The sequence below is a fragment of the Magnolia sinica genome, chromosome 7 (genome assembly GCF_029962835.1).
Source record: "Magnolia sinica isolate HGM2019 chromosome 7, MsV1, whole genome shotgun sequence".
In the NCBI taxonomy this organism is placed as follows: domain Eukaryota; kingdom Viridiplantae; phylum Streptophyta; class Magnoliopsida; order Magnoliales; family Magnoliaceae; genus Magnolia; species Magnolia sinica.
Genome location: NC_080579.1, coordinates 14,045,171 through 14,069,053, shown reverse-complemented (window position 1 = coordinate 14,069,053; position 23,883 = coordinate 14,045,171). Strand labels below are relative to the sequence as shown.

At 38.7% G+C, this 23,883-nt stretch overlaps 1 protein-coding gene across 2 annotated transcripts in view; it reads left to right on the top strand.

Annotated features, from left to right (window-relative positions):
• Positions 1-23,883, top strand: part of LOC131251102 (probable apyrase 6) — a 54,834-nt gene that overhangs the window by 26,599 nt on the left and 4,352 nt on the right. For both annotated transcript variants that reach the window (XM_058251612.1, XM_058251611.1), the window contains 3 exons: positions 8,510-8,683; positions 13,765-13,862; positions 14,669-14,865. In XM_058251612.1, coding sequence (XP_058107595.1) covers positions 8,510-8,683; positions 13,765-13,862; positions 14,669-14,865 — 469 coding nt within the window. The remainder of the gene's footprint in view (positions 1-8,509; positions 8,684-13,764; positions 13,863-14,668; positions 14,866-23,883) is intronic.

Genomic DNA, 23,883 nt, shown 5'->3' with positions numbered 1-23,883 from the left:
AATATCATCATCATCTAAGACTTATCCCAACTAATCGGGGACGGCTGCATAAATTCTTGTGTCATTCCACCCTATCAAGGGCCATAACTTCAGTTAGACCATAGGTCATCAAGTCTTTTCTTACTACCTCCAGCCACATCCTTTTGGGCCTTCCTTCTCCTTGCCCTTTAGGAGCCTTCAACTTGTACCAACTCACTCCTAACTGGGGCTGAAGAAGTCTAATATAAGATATTAAGCTTAGTATATGGGTCAGGCTGGGCGGTTTGGCTGAGCCTGACCCGACTGCAATTAAATGGGCTGGAACAGGTTGGGTTTGAGATCTAGAAGTTTTAAATGGGTTGGGTCGGGTCACCTGGTAATGGGTTGAAGGTCGGATTAGGGCCAGATTTCTTGACCTGTTTATTAAATGGGTTGGGCTGACCCCAACCCAGACCGAATCTGGCCGATTGCCAGGCCTAGATGAGAGATCTCATGTAATCCCTATATGCATAGGTACTTGCTTGCAAACATTTAGTCATAAATATTCTTGTTTCTGTTCATGTCGTCTCCTTAGATATTAATTCCCTTCTGTCCCTTTTGATTGGCTGAGAATCTGGAGAACCTTTGTATATAAATTATAAACCTATTCCTGATTATCCATGTACAATTTTTAGCATACAAAGCTGTAATATCAGTTCAATGAAATGGTTAAATTTAGTTTGTGCTACTGTGTTCTTTATTTCTAAGATATAGCTTTTGTTTCAACATACTGTATCTTAGTTAGAAAGTGTTCCCAAGCATGTATGCTGTCAGATCAATGATTACCTGCACATGAAATTAACCATGCTAGAATTATTTCAACTAAATTATGGAAGTTGTGATGCGCATGCCTCTTAGGAAATTATCAACATTCTGACTACTGATGTGCTGAATTATCTAGGTCTGCATTACTCATGCTTGCTCTACATTCTACCATATCTATTATCCTGTACTTCAGTTCATCGGGATGGACTGTTCATGCTGTGTAAATGGTCAGTTATTGTTTTTCTTTTCATAGGTAACCACACTAATAAAGTGAAAGGAGTGGCTGAGACTTGGTTGAGGCTTATACTTCTGGGCTTAGTTGCAGGAGCCTTTCACCAAAAGTGACACTCCCACTCCTGCAATCAGAATCACCCTTCTCGCTCCCGCTCATGTTTTGAAATAGATGCTTCCAAGCTCTTGCAGTTTCACCCAAACCCACTCATACCCATGATTTTTGCAAATAAGATTCTGATCTTTCTAGGTTTCCTGTGACTCGTGCTTAACTAATGCAAATTTTTTTTTTTTTTTGGGGGGGTTCTGTTTGGTTGCTTTGGTTAGTGGCTACATTACCCGTTAATTTATGAATATGAGTTGCCAACATGGCTTTGTGTTCTATTTACTCATCTAGAGTCCATTAAAGATTCAGAGTCCAGCTATTGCTTGCTTGCCAATCCTAGTTTTCTTTCTGGTGATGAAGCTGTTAGGAGTTAGAATAATCTGGGTTCCAGAACCCAAAGACATTGGGTTTCAAACTGCCTTAGGCATTCTACTGTTGATTAGCTACAAGAAAAAAATAAATAAGGGTTCAATTTCAATGTACACAACAGTTGTAGGTGCAGTGAAAGAGCTAACTTCAGCAGTCAGCAGTGTTTTAGCATGGTTCTACATGCATAGATACATTTTTTGAGAAGACAACTGAAAATTATAAATTAAAGGATGGGGAAAGAATTCCCAAAATACAATAGAGTCCTCGAAGCTCCAGAACAGGCTATAGCTTGAAGACAGATGGATTAATGACCCCAGCAGCCAGGGCAAACAAATGTTTAGCCTGGAAGCCAGAGCATTAATCTCTTGAAAAGCATATGGGAAAATTAAAAAAATAAAAATAAATCATGGATCGATTCCTCCCCCCTCGCCCACTTAAACCTTTGATGGACTCCCTTCCACATAGATATGTTGATGCAGTAAATGGCCATGGACAGATCTCACAGCCTCCCTGAGAGCAAAGACAGCAGCCTGATAGTTGGTTGTTGCTTTGACCATGCCTGAAAATGTGTGGATGAGATTTTTATTTTATTTTTATTATTTCATTTTATGCATAATTTGGGTGAAAAAGTTGTCTAAAGTAATTGCACATTCACAAAGAATGTCAAATCCTATGTATCCTTTTGGGTTCTCTCTCTCTCTAAAGAATTGGATCAGTCTCTTAAGTAAATATGTGGAGTGTTCTTGGGACTAGTTGTTGCAAAATTGGGAAAGTCTCCTTTTCTTCCTAGTATGTAATTTTCTCTCTCAAATAATTTATTTCACCGACCAAAAAAAAAGAAAAGAAGAACTTGGTCCCTGGATCAAAGTTGTAAACTTTCTTTCATAATTTAATTAAACCTACTACTGATGTCAACTTTAGCTGCCAGTGCTTTTACTGGCTTAGGAACAGCCATTTTAATGATTTAGCTAGGCAAAGGGTTGCCTCACACTTGGAGATGCCATCAATATTTCAAATTAACCAATTTCATGGTTTTGCCTCTCTCTCTCTCTCTCTCTCTCTCTCTCTCTCTCTCTCTTTTCCCCCTTCTCTGCCTTTTTTTTTTTTAATGGATAAATAACAGTTTATTAAGAAAAAAAACTAAAATAAAATAGAAGATACATAACAACCAGCCGGAGAAAAACTGGAACTGCAATCCCCGGTGCTTCTTCTTCTTCTTCTTCTTCTTTTTTAAATTTTATGAAAAGCTTCTTTTGATGAAAAATATATGATATTCATCTGATAATAAAAAAATTTAAAAATTCATGGTACCTTTTTTTATCGACTAGATTCCGATGTGTTTGAAAGATCACTATGCAAGAATCAAATTCAAAAGTGTGAAATTTGGTTTGCTTCATGATGCATGTTGGGATCTAGGAATACTATTGGATTTGTAGAAGATGTGGATCAGACTAGCTAGAGGATCATCAACAGAATACTTCTCAAAGAATTGTGGCACTAGTGTTGTCCCATTTGGATATAAAAGTCCAAGAATTTGCGTTTCTCATTTTTCGATAGTGATTGTTTTGCCATTTTTTAATATTAGTGGTTTAAGGTTTTAGTCTATCCATTTATTTGGGTTTCAATTGAACATAAAATTTTGCCAACACACTAGTAGGTTTTGAGTCAAATTTGGGTAGTTATGTGATTTTTCTATTTCCCTATTTTAGTAGATATTTTCGCAGTATTTTCTAAAGGAGATTGTCCTTAAGTCCTTTAGGTGTCTGGAAGTAGTCTCTAGCTGTTTCCTGATTTCTCAGGTGAGTGATATCACTATTTAGTTGGTGTTTATTACTTTATTTCATAAATACTAGCAAACCTAAGATACAAGTTTGAATGGCCTTAGGTTTCTTTTAACTGTCAAAATCAAAATATACATATAATTCATATTTGTAGGAACTTCAGGGTTTTGAGTCTTTCCAATGTAACTTGTGAACAGTGTTTCCATTGTCGACGAAAAATCGATAATATCGCCGATATTATCGGTGTCGCTGGACCGGCGACACCGAAACACCAAAAATTCGTTTCTCTTCCTAATGTCGACGAAATATCGGCGATATTTTCGATTTTATCGGGAAAAAAATAATTATCAGCGACAACTCTCCCTATTATTTAAAAAAAAAAAAAAAAAAAAAACAGATATAGAAAAAAAAAATCTCTTACCATTTTTTTTTTTCAAAATCTACTCGCCGGAGTGGCTTTCGGATGGATTTGGTGGGCCAATCACGGTTGATAGCGCCAGATTTTCAGAGATAAGAAATTTCTTCTTCTTTTTTTGATATGAAAAGAATAGGTTTGGAAGAAACCCAATTTCGGCGAGGTTGGAGGGGATTTGGGTGGGGATTTGAAAAAGAGAGAAATTTGGGGAAAGATATTCGGAATTTTCTTTTTAGGCGGAAAAAACGATGGAAGCTTTTTGTGGAAGATGAGAAGAAAGGGGCGTGGATTAGCTACTGACAGGTTGAGTAGCGAGACTAGCTACTGAAGTGACGTCACCAAGTTCCGTGGGCCCCGTCATGATATATGTTTTGTATCCACGCCTTCCATCCATTTGGAGAGATCATTTTAGGGCAATATCCAAAGAATGAGTTAAATCCAAAGATCCATTGGGCCCCAGCACAGAAAACTGTGGGAACAGTGACGTCCACCATTAAAGACTTCTAAAGGCCAAAAAAAGGTTTAGATCAAGCTGATATTTATGTTTTCCCTTATTTTAGGTATTTTTTAACTTTTGAACGGGTTGGATTTCAAATAAACATTATGGTGGGCCGTAGGATAGTTTCAATGGTGGGAATCACTCTCCCCACTGCTTTCTGTGGTGGGGTCCGTTACAGATTTTTATCTCCCTCATTCCTTGGCTCATGCCCTAAAATGATATCTCAAAATGGATGGACGGTGTGGATACAACACATATATCATAGTGGGGCCCACATAACTTGTTGATGTCACTTCAGTAGCCAACTCGCTACTCAACCTGGTAATAAGTCGTGATGAGCGCTGGAGCTCCTCGAGCTCCGAGTTGTACGAACGGTTCAAAGGTTATCAAAGTTAATGGGCCCCAAAATGATGTATTTATTACATCCATACCGTTCATTCATTTTTCAAAATCATTTTAGAGCATGAATTAAAAAATAAATCATAGTCAAATGAACCACACCAGAAATAGCAGTGGGTAATGATTTTCACCGTTAAAACATTTGTAGGGCCACCATAAAGTTTATTTTCAATTCAATCTTTTCATAAGGTCAAAAATACCTGGAATAAGAGGAAAAACACATATAATATTGATCCAAAACTTATGTGACCCCAAAAAAGGTTTCAATGGTATACGTTCAATCCCCCACTGCTTTTTGCGGTGTGGTCCACTTGATCTTTATATCTATCTTAATTTTCAGTTTAAGCCTTAATACGAGCTCATAAAATGAATGGATGGTTTGGATATAACACATACCTCATGATGGGACCCACAAAACTTGCTAACGTCAATACACCCAGATGCTTGGTACACCAGCCAAGACGAAAGCTCCCTTCGGTGCAATTACGGGGCTTTACAAACAGTGGTGTGTCTCTCACGACGGGGCCCACATTGATGTATTCAGTGTTTCCATTGTCGACGAAAAATCGATAATATCGCCGATATTATCGGTGTCGCTGGACCGGCGACACCGAAACACCAAAAATTCGTTTCTCTTCCTAATGTCGACGAAATATCGGCGATATTTTCGATTTTATCGGGAAAAAAATAATTATCAGCGACAACTCTCCCTATTATTTAAAAAAAAAAAAAAAAAAACAGATATAGAAAAAAAAAAATCTCTTACCATTTTTTTTTTCAAAATCTACTCGCCGGAGTGGCTTTCGGATGGATTTGGTGGGCCAATCACGGTTGATAGCGCCGGATTTTCAGAGATAAGAAATTTCTTCTTTTTTTTTTGATATGAAAAGAATAGGTTTGGAAGAAACCCAATTTCGGCGAGGTTGGAGGGGATTTGGGTGGGGATTTGAAAAAGAGAGAAATTTGGGGAAAGATATTCGGAATTTTTTTTTTAGGCGGAAAAAACGATGGAAGCTTTTCGTGGAAGATGAGAAGAAAGGGGCGTGGATTAGCTACTGACAGGTTGAGTAGCGAGACTAGCTACTGAAGTGACGTCACCAAGTTCCGTGGGCCCCGTCATGATGTATGTTTTGTATCCACGCCTTCCATCCATTTGGAGAGATCATTTTAGGGCAATATCCAAAGAATGAGTTAAATCCAAAGATCCATTGGGCCCCAGCACAGAAAACTGTGGGAACAGGGTTTAGATCAAGCTGATATTTATGTTTTCCCTTATTTTAGGTATTTTTTAACTTTTGAACGGGTTGGATTTCAAATAAACATTATGGTGGGCCGTAGGATAGTTTCAACGGTGGGAATCACTCTCCCCACTGCTTTCTGTGGTGGGGTCCGTTACAGATTTTTATCTCCCTCATTCCTTGGCTCATGCCCTAAAATGATATCTCAAAATGGATGGACGGTGTGGATACAACACATACATCATAGTGGGGCCCACATAACTTGTTGATGTCACTTCAGTAAAGGAAAGCAAGTGGACTGCCAGCGTGGGTACGTGTCATGCGACGACGAGCGCTGGAGCTCCTCGAGCTCCGAGTTGTACGAACGGTTCAAAGGTTATCAAAGTTAATGGGCCCCAAAATGATGTATTTATTACATCCATACCGTTCATTCATTTTTCAAAATCATTTTAGAGCATGAATTAAAAAATAAATCATAGTCAAATGAACCACACCAGAAATAGCAGTGGGTAATGATTTTCACCGTTAAAACATTTGTAGGGCCACCATAAAGTTTATTTTCAATTCAATCTTTTCATAAGGTCAAAAATACCTGGAATAAGAGGAAAAACACATATAATATTGATCCAAAACTTATGTGACCCCAAAAAAGGTTTCAATGGTATACGTTCAATCCCCCACTGCTTTTTGCCGGTGTGGTCCACTTGATCTTTATATGTATCTTATTTTTCAGCTTAAGCCTTAATACGAGCTCATAAAATGAATGGATGGTTTGGATATAACACATACCTCATGATGGGACCCACAAAACTTGCTAACGTCAATACACCCAGATGCTTGGTACACCAGCCAAGACGAAAGCTCCCTTCGGTGCAATTACGGGGCTTTACAAACAGTGGTGTATCTCTCACGACGGGGCCCACATTGATGTATTTATTTTTTATACGTGCCGTCCATAGGTTTTTTCAGATTATTATAAGACACTAGCCCAAAAAAAGAAGCAGATCGATATCTAAGCTGGGCCATATTTTAAGAAAGAGTGGTGGTTGAACCTCCACCATTAAAAACTTCTCTGAGCCTACATTAATGTTTTTATGTTTTTGTAATGTTTATTTGTCATCCAACCCTTTAGTAAGGTCTCGTAAACCTTTATATAGAAAAGAACAAATGTTAGGTTGGTCCAAAACTTCTGTAATCCATGAGAAAGTTTTAATGGTCTATCACCACCGTTTCTTATGTAAAGGTCGTCCACCAAACATTTGAATATGCTCTGTGGGGCCATCATAATGATAAATATTTTATCAATGTCGTCCATTTATTTTGATAGATAATTTTAAGGCATGAGTCCAAAATGAGACAGATTTGCATCTCAGGTGGACCACACTAAGGGAAACAGTGGTGATTAAATGCCCACCATTAAAAACAGTGGTATGGCCCACCACCAGATTTTTGGATCTGGCTAACTTTTAGAACATTATCTTATTGTGGCCTTTCAAAACAGATGGTAGGAGTGGATTTGTGACGTACATCTCTATCATGCAAAAAACCACATTGATTGGATAATCCAATCCATCCTTGATTTGGCATCTTTGAGTTCATTCACTTTTACATGTCTTAATTACTGTATGTCAACTTCATTGGTAATATATAAACCCATTTTAGTTGTTATTAAAGTGATTTTTTATGGCATTGCATGCTTTTTTTGTCCCCTTAAATGAAAACTTATTATGTAATGTATTTTTTTTGCAATTTTTTTATTCTTGAATATGTAAATATGTGTATTCATGTATGTCCTAAAGTTTCACTGAAAAATTCCATCATTTTCTCTATGTTTCCCCATTTTTTCTTGCATTTCCGGTTATCGGCGATATTATCGGCGATAACGATATTATATCTTTATCTCTGGCCAGCGAAACTTGTAGCGATACTGACAACTTGAACACTGCTTGTGAATATGAATATTTGGAAGGAAAAGAGGAGGTGATACTTTTTAATGGTTAGAAATTTTCTAAAATTTGAAGTGATTTCTCAAAATCTTTTGATTGGTGGTAAAAAAAAAGGATTGTGTGATGCTATGCTGATAAGAGGTGTGATGTTTTGTGTCTCAATGTCGTGCTTATCCTATTGTTAGTTGTTAACTGTTCCATTTATTCGCTGCATTCAAATTGTTCAAGTTGTTATGCTTACTGGCTGAGATCAGGCTGGAACATGACCTTCCAGTAAGATGTAAAATTTTAGTACATGTCCATTTACTGCTTAAAATTTCATGCAATTTACCTTTTGTTGTGAAGCTAGTTTTCAAAGGCACTGTGAACTAACAAACTTACAGAGAGTCTATTTTGTTCAATAGAATCTTTCCTGGTGGGCGCATGGTGTATTTTAATTTTCAAAATTGTTGAAATTTTATCTGACATGCATGGTGCTAGATGCAAGATTTCAGTGGTTAATGATCTACTTTTCACAGTGGTTTTTATGTCTGTTTCTTTCCTTCTTCTTCTTTAAAATAATAATAATAATAATAATAATTTAATTTTGCATTTTTGAATCCCAAGGTCTATTATGCCAAGAATGTTTTTTAGGGTGTTTTTGGTTGCACCAAATGTCAATTTCATGATATCTGCTGCAGCCAAATGCATCGTTAGGTAATGATATTCTAATAATTGTTAAGTCTCTTTGCAATATATGCAGCATCGGATTCTATTGGGGGCGTTGTAAATCCTTGCATTCCGAAAGGGTATAATAAAGCTTCAGATCGAGCTATTGCATTGAAGGGAAGTGATGATAAACTCCCAGAATCCCACTCAGCTGGAAACTTTTCTGCATGTAGGTCCAAAGCGCTCACATTATTACAAAAAGGACAAGGTAGTAATGTGATCCACTCCCCTGAGTTTTATTTTATTTTATTTATTTATAATTTTTATTGTTTAGTATCTTGGTTGGTTGATACTGAAGAACTATATCTATATGGCACTCAACCTCAATCTGAGATAATGTTAAAAAGAAGAAGAAGAAGAAAATAAAAGAAAAGAAACGAAAAAAATAAAAATCGACCTGAGATATGGACTGTATCCTCAGGTTTATTCATCTTTAGATGAATTTGGGAGTACTTCATCGTACTTTGTACTGAATGGGTGATGTCGAGTATTGTCTTTGATCTTTTATGGGCTTGGCATTGGGGGGCAACATGGCATCTATTAATCATGGCTATTTTTTTGGGTAATTTGGGGGGCTCGAAATGATCGTTGTTTTCATAATAGGGATGTTTTGGTTGAGGAGTTTGTTCATAAGATTACTCTTTGCATTTTGGGATAGGCTCCATATGTAAAGTTGACAAACATTGTCCATCTCCGGTCAGTGTTTCATTTGTAAAGTTCGTTTTCAGTTGTTGTTCTTTGTATTCTTTGCTTGCTTCTTGCGAGTTTTTATAATATTGATGTTATTTTCAAAAAGAAAAGAAAAGTGGGCCTCTGGTTCAATGATCTAGGTTGATGCTCTGATGATCATTACCATGGATTGATTATTCCCCGTAGTCTCCCAGGTCAGCTGTTGTCAAATCTTTGGTGCTTTTTCAGTTGAATAAGGAATGTTTTTCTGTCTTTCTTTTCTTGACTGCCTTGTTGCGATCGCTGAAACACCGGGGCCTCTGAGATGAATGGTATGGATCATGAAACCATGGGTCCCAGTGGAACAAACAAGGGACCTGAGGAAACTATACATATCCTTCTATAGTTGAAGATCATATAATTCCTCAGTGCCATCTGTTGGTGCTTTATCTGCATGTGGGGGGTTCACCATCCACTGCAGGCCTGCAGATCAATAGTGTGGATCAGTCAATGACACCCTATAATTTCCATTCAAAATTGTGCATCTGGATTATGGGTCATTTGCAATCCCTATCAGCACATTTACTGACCCGAAATTATTGTTCCATCCAGTTGGGTTTTTGAGCTTCTTTTTTTTTTCCTGCTCATTTTCTTAGTTGTAGTGAGCATAGCAGAGTGATGAGAGGGTCAACCGTGCATCTTGTCTCGCTCTTTGCTCTATATTGTTTTTGGAGAGCCTAATTATATTATCTTCTCAAAAATAAATAAATAAATAAATAAAATTCCATAATTAATTTGTAATGTAAATTTACATTTAGAATGTAGAGTTTTATACTTCAATTTATGCATTAATATTTGTATAATATAATGCCTTGCATGTGGGATCTATCATAACAAAATTCATCATTAATATAAAATTACAATATCTATTTGTTTATATTATTACATCGCATATATTTTGGGTATACACTAGAACAATCCACATGATTCTACCCCTAGCTTTCTACATATTGAAGTAACCAACTGCATACCCGTACCGATACCATGTATGGAGTGACCTGCAATCTAGGCAACCTTGGGATCACCAAAATATGTGCCCACTTGTTCGAACTAAGGGACCTGAGGAATCCTCAGTGAGGATACTATAAATATTGTTATCAAGTCGAAGATCTTATAGTTCATCAGTTGATGCCATTCTTGGTGTGTTATATGCATGGTTCAAAATATTGACGAACATGTACTAGTATCACTGATATATTGACTGTTACAGTTAATGCGTAGTGGTTTTTTGAAAAACTGATTTCTAGAATGATGGCAACGCTTGAACCTTGCTATGTTCCTTATTGTAGTATGTCACTGGATTACCTGGTAAACATGGATGTTTCATTTTGATTTTCATCAAAAGGTCCATGAAAGTACGTTTTGATGAATTTCACTGCAATAGACATGGGAAGCAGCTCACTTTACGAAGCATGAGGTTTGTGAATTAGTGCATCCTATGCATGGACAAAGATGTCAGTATGTGTGTTGAAAACAACGATACCTATCTGTAATTGCATGCAATGATGATGTGTACAAGGATTCATTTATCTATGACACATGCAAGCATGTCCTTGTATCTATGCATGGTCAAAGATATAAAGTTTCTGTGTTGAAAGCTATGATAGCTATCTTTATGTGCTGGCAGTCATGATGCGTTCAGAAATTGTTCATTAAAAAAAATGATGCGTATAAACATTCATCTATCTTTATGCACTACCATTGAGGAAGATAATAGCCATGGAAACATAATGCACACCAACCAACACCTGCTCATCATGTCACCGTATAAAATACAAAGAGCGTTCTTGTGAATCGAAGAAGTTCTAAGAGCCACAAAGATTGTTCTTGATATGTGATGAGATTTATGAATGGCCAAGCATTTGGTTGCTTGTATAGGGCGGTGTGAATTAGATATTTAAATCATTGTTTCAAATAGCGCTCGTAGCGTAGCCTGGCCGTAGTGCTACGTAGCGTCCAAAATAGCGCAAATCCCCTGTACCGTACGCTACAGCTACATAGCGTAAGCTACAATGTATTTTTTTACTATTTTAGTTTTTAATTATTTTTTCATGTTTTCTTTGTTTCTAATGTTGAGGAATGTAACACTTGTATTGTACTTGATACTTTTAACCTATGGGATTTTTATTTCTTTTCGTAATTGTGACTTGTGGTTTCAATTAGACATTATTAATTAAAGTAGTTTGCTTAGAAAGTGTTGATGTGATAATTATTTGATTTGGCTTATATACGTGTATTGGCTTTTGATAAATGATAACTAATAACTTTTTTGAACATGCTTATAATTGATCAAATGAATCATCTTTTAGGCATTTTTATATTTTTTTCCTTTTTTTTTCACTATTTATTATATTTATCCTATTTTTAAATTAAAAAATAGAAGTATTGTGTAGCTTACGCTACACGCTATAGAGGGCTGAGCACTACGCATCACGCTACCGCTATTTAAAATACTGATTTAAATTGCCGATATGTTGGCAACGGAGGCTAATGGGGGATTGTCTCTTTCTATGGGAAAAACTTTCGCTCCTTCAAGCTTTTGAAGAAAGTTCCTTAACTTAAAAAAGAAAAGGTTACAAAATTTTTGATAGTGACCTAATCATTTGTAAGATTGAAGTTATAAATCATTGAAATATTAATCAAATATTAATTTGTACAATAGATCATTGAATGTCAAATTAATGTAAAGTTTATGGTCTTGGATGTGGTCTTTTAAGGGTGTTCTTGTCTGAGAGAGGGGGGGGGGGGGCGGGCTTAATAGGCTTTGACGCGCCTAGCCTCTCCTATCTTATAAATGAGACTTTCATAATAAAGTGGAAGTACAAAAATACCCCCATACTTAAGTTATTACATTAAAAAAGCACGTAAACCTAAACTCTATTCTAACACATCATCTTATTCCAATAATAATACGAAACACAAGAAACGGTAATGGCCATTTAAAGTGGGCCACATACGGCCACGCGTGAAATCATCACGGTCCATCAAGCAGGAGCATATATATCATGAATGCCTAGCTTGATGAAGAGATGATTCAAATGACTGCGACCAAGAACCTTAGCGAACGCATCCGCTAACTGATCTTGAAACTTGACGAATGTCATGTAAATTTCCTCACTCGCAACTTTCTGTCTAATGAAGTGACAATCAACTTTGTTATGATTAGTATTATCATGATAATATGGATTGTTGGCAATATGGGAGGTAGCTTGATATCACAGAATAGCTTTACAGGAACATTAACCATAAGCCCAGCTTATGCATTAACATCTTTAACTAAACAAGTTCACATTTAGCATGAGCTATTACCCTGTACTCTCTTTTTGCACTTAAACGGGCCACCAAACTTCTTACTTCTCCACACAACCAAGTTACCTCCTACAAAGGTACAGTAGCCTGTGGTAGATCGTTTTTCAGTTGGATAACTAGCCCACTCTGTATCTGAATACTCTTCTACTTGAAGATGGCCATTATGCTTGTATAAAATACCACGACTTAGAGTTTCTTTAAGTACCTGAGTATATGAAACATGGCTTCCATATGAGAAACACGATGAACCTACATAAACTAACTAACCACACTTATAGGAAAAGTGATTTTAGGAGTTTGAACACTTGGTCAAGGGTTCAAGTACCCATAGGTGGTGAAATCCCACTATGGCGTGAGTGTGTGGCGGTGTGTGTGCGTGTTCTTTTTTTTATAAAGGAAAAGTGATATTAGGTCAAGTGATTGGTAGATTAGTTTTTCAATTAGTTGACTATATCTTCCTAGATCATCAATCAATTCTCCTTGATTCACATCAAGTTTATGATTTGAGTCCATAGGAGTTCCGGCTGGCTTGGCTTCTTGATTCACACCATGAAATTTCCTTTTTACCAAACAACAAATTTGGAAACAGAGGAAAATTTTCAAGAAAATGTTGTTAAAAAGCAACGAAGGGAAATGGCCTTTTCCTTTCTCATTATCTTCCAGAAAGTTTTTCCCAAGAAACACTATTTCCCCAAATCCCCCCCTCCCACGAGGAGCCTACATAAACTGACTAACCACACTTATAGGAAAGGTCAAGTGATTGTTAAGTAGATTAGTTTTTCAATTAGTTTATATCTTCATAGATCATCAATCAGTTCTCCCTGATTCGCATCAAGTTTATGATTTGAGTCCATAGGTGTTCTGGCTGGCTTGGCTTCTTGATTCACACCATGAAATTTCCTTCTTTTTATTTATTTATTTATTTATTTTTCCAAACAACAAATTTGGAAATGGAGGAAAATTTTCTAGAAAATCTTGTTAAAAAAACAACAAAGGGAAAGGCTTTTTTCCTTTCTCATTATCTTCCAGAAAGTGTTTCCCAAGAAACACCATTTCCCCACACACCCCCCCCCCCCCCCCCCCCTCCCACACACACACACACAATGAAACCAAACAGGCCCTAATGGATTTTGGAACTGCCACACTAATGAGTAGAAGAATTGTAGAAATCTTTGCCTTTGAACTTAAGATTTTCCCTACTTTTTTCATTTTCTAAATCTTGAAATCTGATATTGTAAAATATTTATGCAGAAACATGCTTGCATCCACCTTGTACAATAGTCTCCTCTTTCATGCCCGAGTTGCGAGGCAAGCGTCTTGTTGCAGAGAACTTCTTCTTTACTTCAGAGGTTTGTAAACATGGTACTCTTTTGTACTTCTCAGTGTGTTGAGAATTGAGGTCACGGCTTCTGTTTTCCTTGAATAAAAAGAATAAAAACATGCATCCTTGGTTAGTGGGTAAGCTGGTTTCGGTGGGACGCCCTCTGTATAAGAAAGGACCCTGCCAAAGCTCTTAAATCCTACTCTTGCCACACATGCCAATGGGCCACATGTGCATGACTTTGGGTTCATGCATCCTTGGTTAGTGGGTAAGCTGGGTTTCAGTGGGACGCCCTCTGTATAAGAAAGGACCCTGCCAAAGCTATGCGCGAGAGAGTAAGCTCTTAAATCCTACTCTTGCCACACATGCCAATGGGTCACACATTTGCATGATTTTGGGTTTCTTTGAGGTTGGCCATCATGTATGTTCTTTGGCATGAAAATCGCATCATTCTGTTCATCAGGTGGACCAGACATGTAATCTGGATGTGGATCACCTGTCAAATCTTTTTAAAGCATCCATCTTTCTCGTACAGGCATGGCGTAGTGGGCTGATCTTTGAGCCACAGAAGGCTGAGGCTACCTGATGAACAGCCTCAATCTTGTACATGTTCCTCATTGGCATGTGTAAGATGAGTAGGATTCAAAATCCTACAACTGTAAAAGCCATTGCATCTCTTAAGTGAAATTAACGAATCACAACGCTTTCTCTCTCTTATATCTTTTCCCTATTTTGGCAACCTCAATAATATTGCGTGGATCAGGTGTGACTATTTTCCTTGTTTTTTTAAAATCTTTTCCAACCTGACTGTTGTTTCCTTAAACATTTCTGCAGCTTTTTGGGCTGGTTCCAAAGACATCTTTATCAGAGATAGAGGCTGCTGGACGGCACTATTGCGAAGATGATTGGGCAAAACAGAAAAATGAACATCATGGCATCGATGAGGCAGATTTGTTAAGATATTGTTTTTCTTCGGCATACATCATAGCATTGTTACATGATGGTCTTGGAATTCCCATGGATGATAAGAGGTATGCATTTTTTTATTTTTTTTTTCTTTTCCAGTTTACCGCTCAGCGATTACTGCATAACATACATTTTTGGGCTATCTTTTCACAGCTGAATATCCTGCCCTTGTTGTTGCTTATACTATTGGGCACTTTGAATTCAGGCAATGAGCATGCATGGAATTTCATTTAATTTCAAAAAGGTTCTAAAACTTAGTTTTGCCGTGAGTTGGTTGGGGCTGAAACCACTATGATTTGGTTCTGTTTCGGCCAAAATGCACAAAGTCACACACTGGCTTCTCAAAAGTACGCCTGTTAAGGGAAATCCTTCTCCAAAGAAACCTAGTTGACTCCGTTTTAGCGAGGTTCTAATTTGTAGCATAAAATATCTCTTTCTTCTACTTCTGTTTTGTTCTCTAACTTGCATATAAGTTCCATATCCTCTTCACATATGGTCTGTGTTTGGACATGCAAGTGAATTGAACTGTGGATGTTCAGTTTAATCAAGAGGAAACAAAAATCATTAATGATAGTTCCTTGTATTTAGAATAATTCAAGTATCCATAACATTTACTTATGTTCCTCGAAGGGGCTGGCAAAAAGAGCCCAGACCCTGAATATGAATCCTAAGGAAACTGCTACTTGGTTTTTTCCATTTTACTGGACTAATAATCACAATTCAATTGGATGGTGCATCCAAACAGAACTCTGAATTTGAATCCTAGAGAGGGAATCTGCTACTTCGTTATTCCACTTTATTGGACTAACAATCACAATTCAATTAGACGGTGCATTAGAATGCACCCATTGCTATATTGCCGCTAATATTTTCAAGTTTCGTGTCAATCTGTCAGTTGGTAAACTAATCTTTATCTTCAGTTCTCGACAGCTCAACACTAACTGCATGTGATGTTTCATAATTGACGGAGAACCCTCTTTAACCTCAAGAGATTTGCTAACAGACGATTAGCAAAGCTAATTCCATTCTTTTCTTCTTCTTCTTCTTCTTCTTTTTGCATATGCGCCATCCCCTTTTGGCCATACAAGACGAAACCCCCTCCTTTTTATTATTATTATTATTATTTTTTTTAATTTTAAATTTACATTTTAAAATAACATCTTCCATATTGTCCATTGTATGTAGTGTTCGTAGTATTGGTATCGTTACATGTATTGTTGGCTGGGGATATGAAAACATGTATTGATATCGCCGATACCTGGAAATGTATCGCCGACTGAGGGAAACATTGGCAAAATGGTGGAATTGCTCTAAGAAAACTTCAGAAGATGCTAAAATACACATATTTGCATATTTAGGAATCAAATAATTGCAAAAAGACACATACATTATAACTTTTCCTTGAATGGGGGCCTAAAAGCATGTAACACAGTAACACTGACGCAGGGAAACATGGGGAAAGTGGTGGAATTTCTCAATGATACTTCAAAAAAAAAATAAAAAAAAATGCTAAAATACACATTTGCATATTTAACAATCTCAAATGATAGCCAAAAACATGTAATGCTAACTCCGGGAAACATTGGGGAAAGGTGAAATGGTGGAATTTCTCAATGATTTTTTTGAAGGTTAACGGGTTAATTTATTTAGAAGGCGCCAAAACGGCGCAAAGAATTATATCCCGAGTAAAAAAAGAAAAATTGCAGTCTTGTCAAACACCTATACAAGAAGCCCATTCGACTACAAGATTTTTAACCCTGAACATAACCTCACCTTCCTCGGTAATCTCATCCTGGAAACATCTACTATTTCTTTCTCCCTATATGGCGCAAAGAACAACAAAGAATCTGGTTTTTCCTCTCGAGATGGATGCCATGCCAAATAAGAAAGAGCTCTTGAGCTGATTCTGACATAACCCAAGAAAAATCAAAGAGATCAAGAATAGAGTTCCATACCTGCCTAGCATATGGATGAATGAAAAGATGATTGATAGATTCCGTGTCTGCCATACACATACCACACATTCGGAAGAACCATGGCCCTCTTTTGGAGATTATCAATGGTTAGGACTTTGCCTCCTACCAACAAACCACCCAAACGCCGCTACTTTAGGAGGGGCTCCATAATGCCAATTGCCAAACAAAGGCCCTCTTGATCGCATGAAACTTCCCCATCCTTATGTGATAAGAATTTGTAAAATGACTACACTGATTAATGTCCTGTCTTGTCTCCCCACAAGTTACTATCCCTTTCTTCTCTCACCAACACATGATTTTGAAGGCACTCGGGGAATCTAGCAAGCTCTTCAATTTCACCATCTAACATGTTGCTACATCATGGAGGATTCCACACGCCTTGGCATCCAATAAGTTGTAGCATTCAACGACTGTCATGTTCTTTCTCAAGGCTAGGCGTGCCACCAACTGGAAGAACTTTGGAGAGGAGTCTCTCCAACCTACACGTCTTCCCAAAATTTGACTCTTTCCCCATTACGAACCACAAAACCAATCCCTTTAGAGAAACTCAGGAGTGATTCTTGCTATACCTTTCCAAATCCAAGAGGCTTTGTATAGAGAAGAGGCTTTGGTAGCCCAATTGCCATTCTCACTTCTGTACTCACCCACTATAACCTCGCGCCATGAAGCCTAATCTACTGTCATGAATCTCCACAACCACTTCCCTAAATGGGCCAAGTTCATCACCTCATGATCTCTAATACCAGCTCCCCATCCGCATATGGCCTACATACCTCCTTCAAAGCCAATAGGTGAAGCTTTGTCTTCTCTTCCGAACCTTGCCAAAGAAAGTCTAACTTTTCCAACTTCGCTAAAACCGACATTGGGCATTAGAATAAGGACTTAAAGTAAAGGGGGAGGTTTGACAAGATTGCTTTGATTAGAAGAATCTGACCCCCCAAGGAGAGATACTGCCTCTTTTACTTCGCTAATTTCCTTTTGAATCCTTCTATAACTACATCCCATAGGTCAAGGGAAAAGATCCCGCACGACATCCAAATATCCCTACTAGCCTCTCGAGCTCCAATTTAGAGATGTGCACCCCAAGCATCTCACTTTCAGCGATGTTGACTTCCTCGAAACACAAAATCACCACCCGCAACCTATTAATCATATCATCCTTCGCATCACAAAATAAGATAGTATCGTCTGCGAACTGTAAGTGTGATATAGGAGGCGCTTCCTTTACTACTTGAAGCCCTCTAATAATGCCCTCTTGACCTTTTGCACCCATTCTACTTAAGGCTTCCGTAGTGATGATAAATAACAATGGAGATAGGGGATCACCTTGGCGAATCCCCCTCGATGGTTTAAAGAAACCCTTAGGCGCCCCGTTAATAAGCACAAAAAATCTAGCTAAGCCTGAGCGAACACATTCCCTCATCCATGCAATCCATTTCTGCCCACATCCCATTCTTCGAGGCAAATGGTCCAAAAAAGCCCAATTGACGTAGTTGTAAGATTTATATATATATATATATATATATATATATATATATATATATATATATATATATATATATATATATATATAGATATATATATATATATCAAGCTTATAGACCACTCCTCTAGATCATTCCTTAAACCTTGAGTCAATACACTCATTAGCTATTAGAGCACCATCACGGAGTTGTCTTCCTTCCACAAAATCACCCTGATTTTTGGAGATAACAGAATTTAGCACGCCTTTAAATATGCTTGCCAAGGTTTTCGCTAGAATCTTGTAAGGGCCCCTAATCAAGTTAATGGGCCTAAAATCCTTAAGGCATCCCGCTCCTGAGACATTTGGAATGATTGTGATGAAGGAAGCTCCTGAAGCAGTCGACAAGTGCCCCTTCTCATGAAACTTCGCCATGAAATCCATCAAGTCATTCTTAACCACCTCCCAAAACTCTTGATAGAAGTCCATTGGGAATCCGTCCAGCCCCGGAGACTTGTCCATTCCTAAATAATCCAATGCCTCTTGTCTACTAATAAGCTTTCAAAACTCAAGCTATCTAGACTTGGGTGATTCCATCATTAGTGAGAAGAGACTAGTAGAAACTTACCATAGCCTCACACCTCTCTCTCCTACCCTCTTTTCCCACACCACCATGCTACCAATTTTGTTATTCCTAGCTCTCGCACTAGCAATGTTTTGTTAGAACTTAAGTGTTTTTGTCCCCTTCTTTCAACCACGAAGTCCTTGACCGTTGTCTCCACTTAATTTCGTCCTCCTTAAGGTGACTAGAGTAGACTTGAGTCAAATCTAACATTCTTGCACTATCCTCAGCCATGAGCATGTTAACTTCAACCTTCATATCGAGGTCTTGAATTTCATCAAGAATCTCGTCGAAGTCTTGGTACCACGCCCCCAACACCTCCTTTTTCTAGATAAGCATTTTCTTTTTCAGCATCTTTAGCTTTTGAGATAGTTGCTACTTACATAAACCTCCAACCACAAACGAGCTTGACCATAGAGTGATTAGGACGGGGGATCCTTGCACTTCTAGCCTGGACAACCCAAAGCGAAAAGGTTTCGAACCCCAACGATTTATGTCAATTGATAGGAGAACTGGGCAACGGTCCGACACTGGTTTCCTGACATTGACATGTCTATTAAATCATGCTCTGAGATCTACATTGAGAATTCAATCATGCTTCTGGTAACGCCTCCCCCCACTAGACGTTTCAAAAGAAAATTGAGTGGTGTTGAAATCTCCCCCCAAGCACCAAGGGTGATCAAACCTACCTCTAACTGAGTCGAGCTTGTCCCAGAAGCCTCTCCTTCTGCTTGCTTTTGTCGGACCATACACCACCGTGAAGCACCATCTGAAATCAATCATTGTCTTGCATAGGGCCACCAAAGTCGTGGAGTAGCCTCTCCACCAGTCTTCTTTCTGCCAGACGTTGGAATCCCATGTGACCACAATGTCCATGCAGAACAGAACCAACTTCCACCCATTCCTTGGATTTCAAGCCCCAAACAGAATCCATAATTCTTTTATCAATGGCCTGCTACTTCGTCTCTTGAAACGAAACAACGTAAGCTTTCCACCTTCTAAGGACATCCCATCCCTCTAACATTACAACAGGGGAACCTCATTTGGGAACCGACTTGCCTCTTCTTCCCTTATTAAGCCCATCTTCACAGGCTGCCAAAACAAAGTCGAGATCAAAGGTAAGGATTAGCATCTCATGGCTACCTCAAGGAGATCTCAGAGCTTTTTCTTTTCTTTTCTTTTCTTCTTTTTTTTTTCTTTTTTTTCTTTTTCTTTTTTTTTTTTTTTTGCATAATAGCAGTACCCTGCTCTTTAACAAACCATAAAGGGCATGATAATCGTCTTCACTATCACCTTAATAAAGTCCCAAATACCCACCTGATGTATCGTTGTTCTCAATCATTTCTTGTTTTGGGCCTCAAGCACTTGGATATCAACAAGATCTTCCACAGATGTCTTCAAGTTCCCTTCAGCGCTCTGCCTTACCGCAATCTTGCTGTTGGATCTGGGTTCCACCTATAGCGGAGTCAGACCCAACACCTCTTGGAAAACATCACTTACGAACTCTACCACTTGGAGTGCTACCGACTTGCCAAAAGAATCCAGCATTCCTTCCAACGGCAAAGGAGGGGGAACCACCTCCATCGCAGAGCACTCTACCGACAAGAGGTTTGCTATTGAAGACTCATGCAAATCCAAGGATTTCCCTTTGGCTAGATCTTCTCTCGAAGGAATTGTTGCAAACTTGTACTAAGAAGAGGAAGTGTAAGGGAAAATATAAGAGAGGCTTAGAGAAAAAAGATCCCTCGCATGTGCCCTTAAGTAAGGAGCCATACATTCCACGGAAAAGTCAGTCGCACGTGCATTAGGTGACACGAGTCAAGCATCTCCTTTAGCCACATCAGGTGGGTCTCAATGCACGGCTCAATGGTAGACGCTCCATGATTCAATTCCAGAGTCATGGGTTTGAGTGTCGTGGATGGGTGGGTGTAAAAAAAATCATCTCCTGCACGTGTGAAAGGGCCAAGCATGTCCAGCATTTCGACCCTTCCCGAGAGGCACGTGTCATTGAAAGTCGAAGTCGGTACTTATGTCCTTGCCTAAGCCTTCCTCCAATCCACAACGATTCAATCCGAATCGGGCTACGTGGACAGGTTCTAGTGTATGAAGCGGTAGATTTCTCCCGAGCCTGCTCAATAAATGCCAGTATCTCCACCACCCATCCCAAGACCTCCAACACTAAGCCTGTTTTGTGCCCAAGGCTATTTTCGAAGGAGACGACTTCAAGCACCGACCTAACAACGCCATTATCGCAGGTGCTCTGTGTCACCAACAAAGGAGCCTCCTTGGTAGTTGTTCCGTATTGAGCCCCCGGTGGATGCCGTGCCACCCCACTTACATCTGATTCTCCACAAGATCACCCAGGATGATGACTCGTTTCTGCCATTAATGGCAACTTGGAGCTTCGAGATAGATGTACAACAGGGCTCACCACTTCCCTAGAAGGGTGGTGTCTTTGCTAAAGCTCCACCGACTCCTTAACAATCGAGATTTTCACCTTTAATTCTCCCTTACTTGGATCAAAATCTTCTCCAACACCGGCAATGATTTCCTCTTCTTGATGGATAACTTTGTTGCCCTAAGCTCCAAACCTTCCTCTATAGCTGGATCCACCAGCATTAGCTCCCCTATACTCCCAGCAACGAGGTTAAAGGTTTTTGGGAACCAAAGTTCTAGTGGTATCCCTTGTACTTGATACCAGTCATTCTCCCATCCACACACGGAAGCATCTTCCCATCACTAGAGACACAACACAACTCGGCCACCAAGAAATGGCCCCTGAAAGCATCACTCGATCAAGATCCATCTCCTTAAATATATCCAAACCTCAGATAAAGATAGATATTTGAGGTAGAAGTCCCCTTCGACCACTTCTCCGCCGTCCAACAACCAATGGTTCACCGCTTTCAGAGAAGTTCCTGGCCTCACCTCCACCACTAAGCTCCACCGTATCAGGCACCATGCATTTTCAATAACCTTTGGATGGACTTGTAAAATTGGCTTTCCATCATGCTCTTCCTTACAAAGCCATCTGCCCTCCGGGCTTGGATTTGACTTTAGCTGCTTATCTTCCTCTCGCTCTGCCTTGTCCTTTACGCGCCCAACCAGAGCATCCCTAAAGGAAAGCTTGGTTCTTTGGCCGAAGACCTGACTATCACCTTATTTGGCTTCTCCCTATTGAACTATCTTGCTGACCCCCTACTTTTTCTCCCTCTTCTCAATCTTCCTCACTATCTGGTGGTTAGCCCTATCCGAACCATATTTAGCTCGCTAGACTTGTAGCTCCTTACTTCCAAATTTCTTCTAATGCAACGCTCCGTCACCTTCTTAACATCCTCCTTTCTTAGTCAGACAAACGCAAAGCCTCTTAGATTCCCTGAACCTTTCGCCCTTGGGATAACCAATGTTTTAAATATTGACAATATCGATCGATATATCCCACGATATATCTTATATCCCACCTATGCGATACGAAATGCACAGGTTGTGCCGATATATCCCACATGTTCGATCCTGTGAGCATTTTCAATTTTCGATCCCCCCCTTTTTTTGTTGAAATTATGTTAAATCAGTGTCCATTGGTTACAAATCCATTGGTTCTTCATGTTTGCAAGAAAAATCATGGACTTCGAGCTTTGACTTTGATATCCATTGGTTCTTCATGTTCTCCATATATATATATATATATATATATATATATATATATATATATATATATATATATATATATATATATATATATATATAGAAAATTTCCTTCAACGTGTTGTCAATTGAGACTAATTTCGAAGTATTTAGGAGTATTTGATGAAATGATAATCACATGCACCATAATTTTGAAATTTGAGCGTAGGTGGTCCAATTTGGGGAAAATTGGGGAAATGTTGCACTCCAAACATGAAATCAAGCATGTATGAGGATTGATTGGCTGATTTGTTGAGTCCTTGTCAATTTTCGAAAAATAAAAATAATTTTAAATTAAAAATTATTAATACACACACACACACACACACATGAGAAAAGGTGCTATGCGCTCGACCTCACGATAAGCTCCCGTGAGGTCGAGCTGTGTGGGCCCCACCGTGATGCGTGTCGACCATCAACACCGTGCATTTGATGGGTCCCCTCTAAATTATGGGATATCCCAAAAATTAGCCGTATACGGAACTCAGGTGGGCCATACCATCTAAAATCATGTGAAGACACCGTTAAAACATATAAAAGCACTTGGTGGGGCCCACCTGAGTTTTGAATGCTGCTGAAACTTGGTCTGAACCCTCATCCAAGTGGGACACACATAATGGATGGGCTGGATTTGCAAACCACATCTCGGCGGGCCCAAAAAATGATTATGAATGTTTTAATGGTGCACGGCCCTCCCCACTTCTGTATGTGGTGTGGCCCACACAAGTCACGGATTGACTTGATTTTTGAGACCTAGGCCCACGATGGAATGGTGCATCTGACTGATGGGGTAGATGTTCGAAACACATCACGGTGGAGCCCACATAGCTCGACCTCATGGGACGGTCTTGTCAGCTCGAGCGCATAGTACCTTTTCCCTATATATATATATATATATATATATATATATATATATATATGCCAAAATCAGTCCATTGTAAACATTTATGAAAAAAGTGAGAGTGTTTGATAAGCATAGCTTAGGACCCTATAAAAAGGAAACCTATTATGTGTACTTCTTTTTTGAGATGTTATGATTTAAAAGTGTGTATTAAGGTATTTTTAAACAATTCTTGAAGTTTCATTGAAAAATTCAACCATTGCCCCAATGTTTCCCAACAGTGCAATAAATTACCCAATACAAACAATATATCCCGTGCAATAACCGATTCGTATCTGTATCCCAAGGATGTGAATACGTAACACGATACTGATATTTCAAACTATGGGGATAACCACCTCTTGAACTTCTTCCTCCCTTCTGAAAACCCTTTGGAAACGGAGGTTGGACCACCCCTCTGGGAAGTTTGCCACAAAGAAAGTGGGAAAAACACCAATA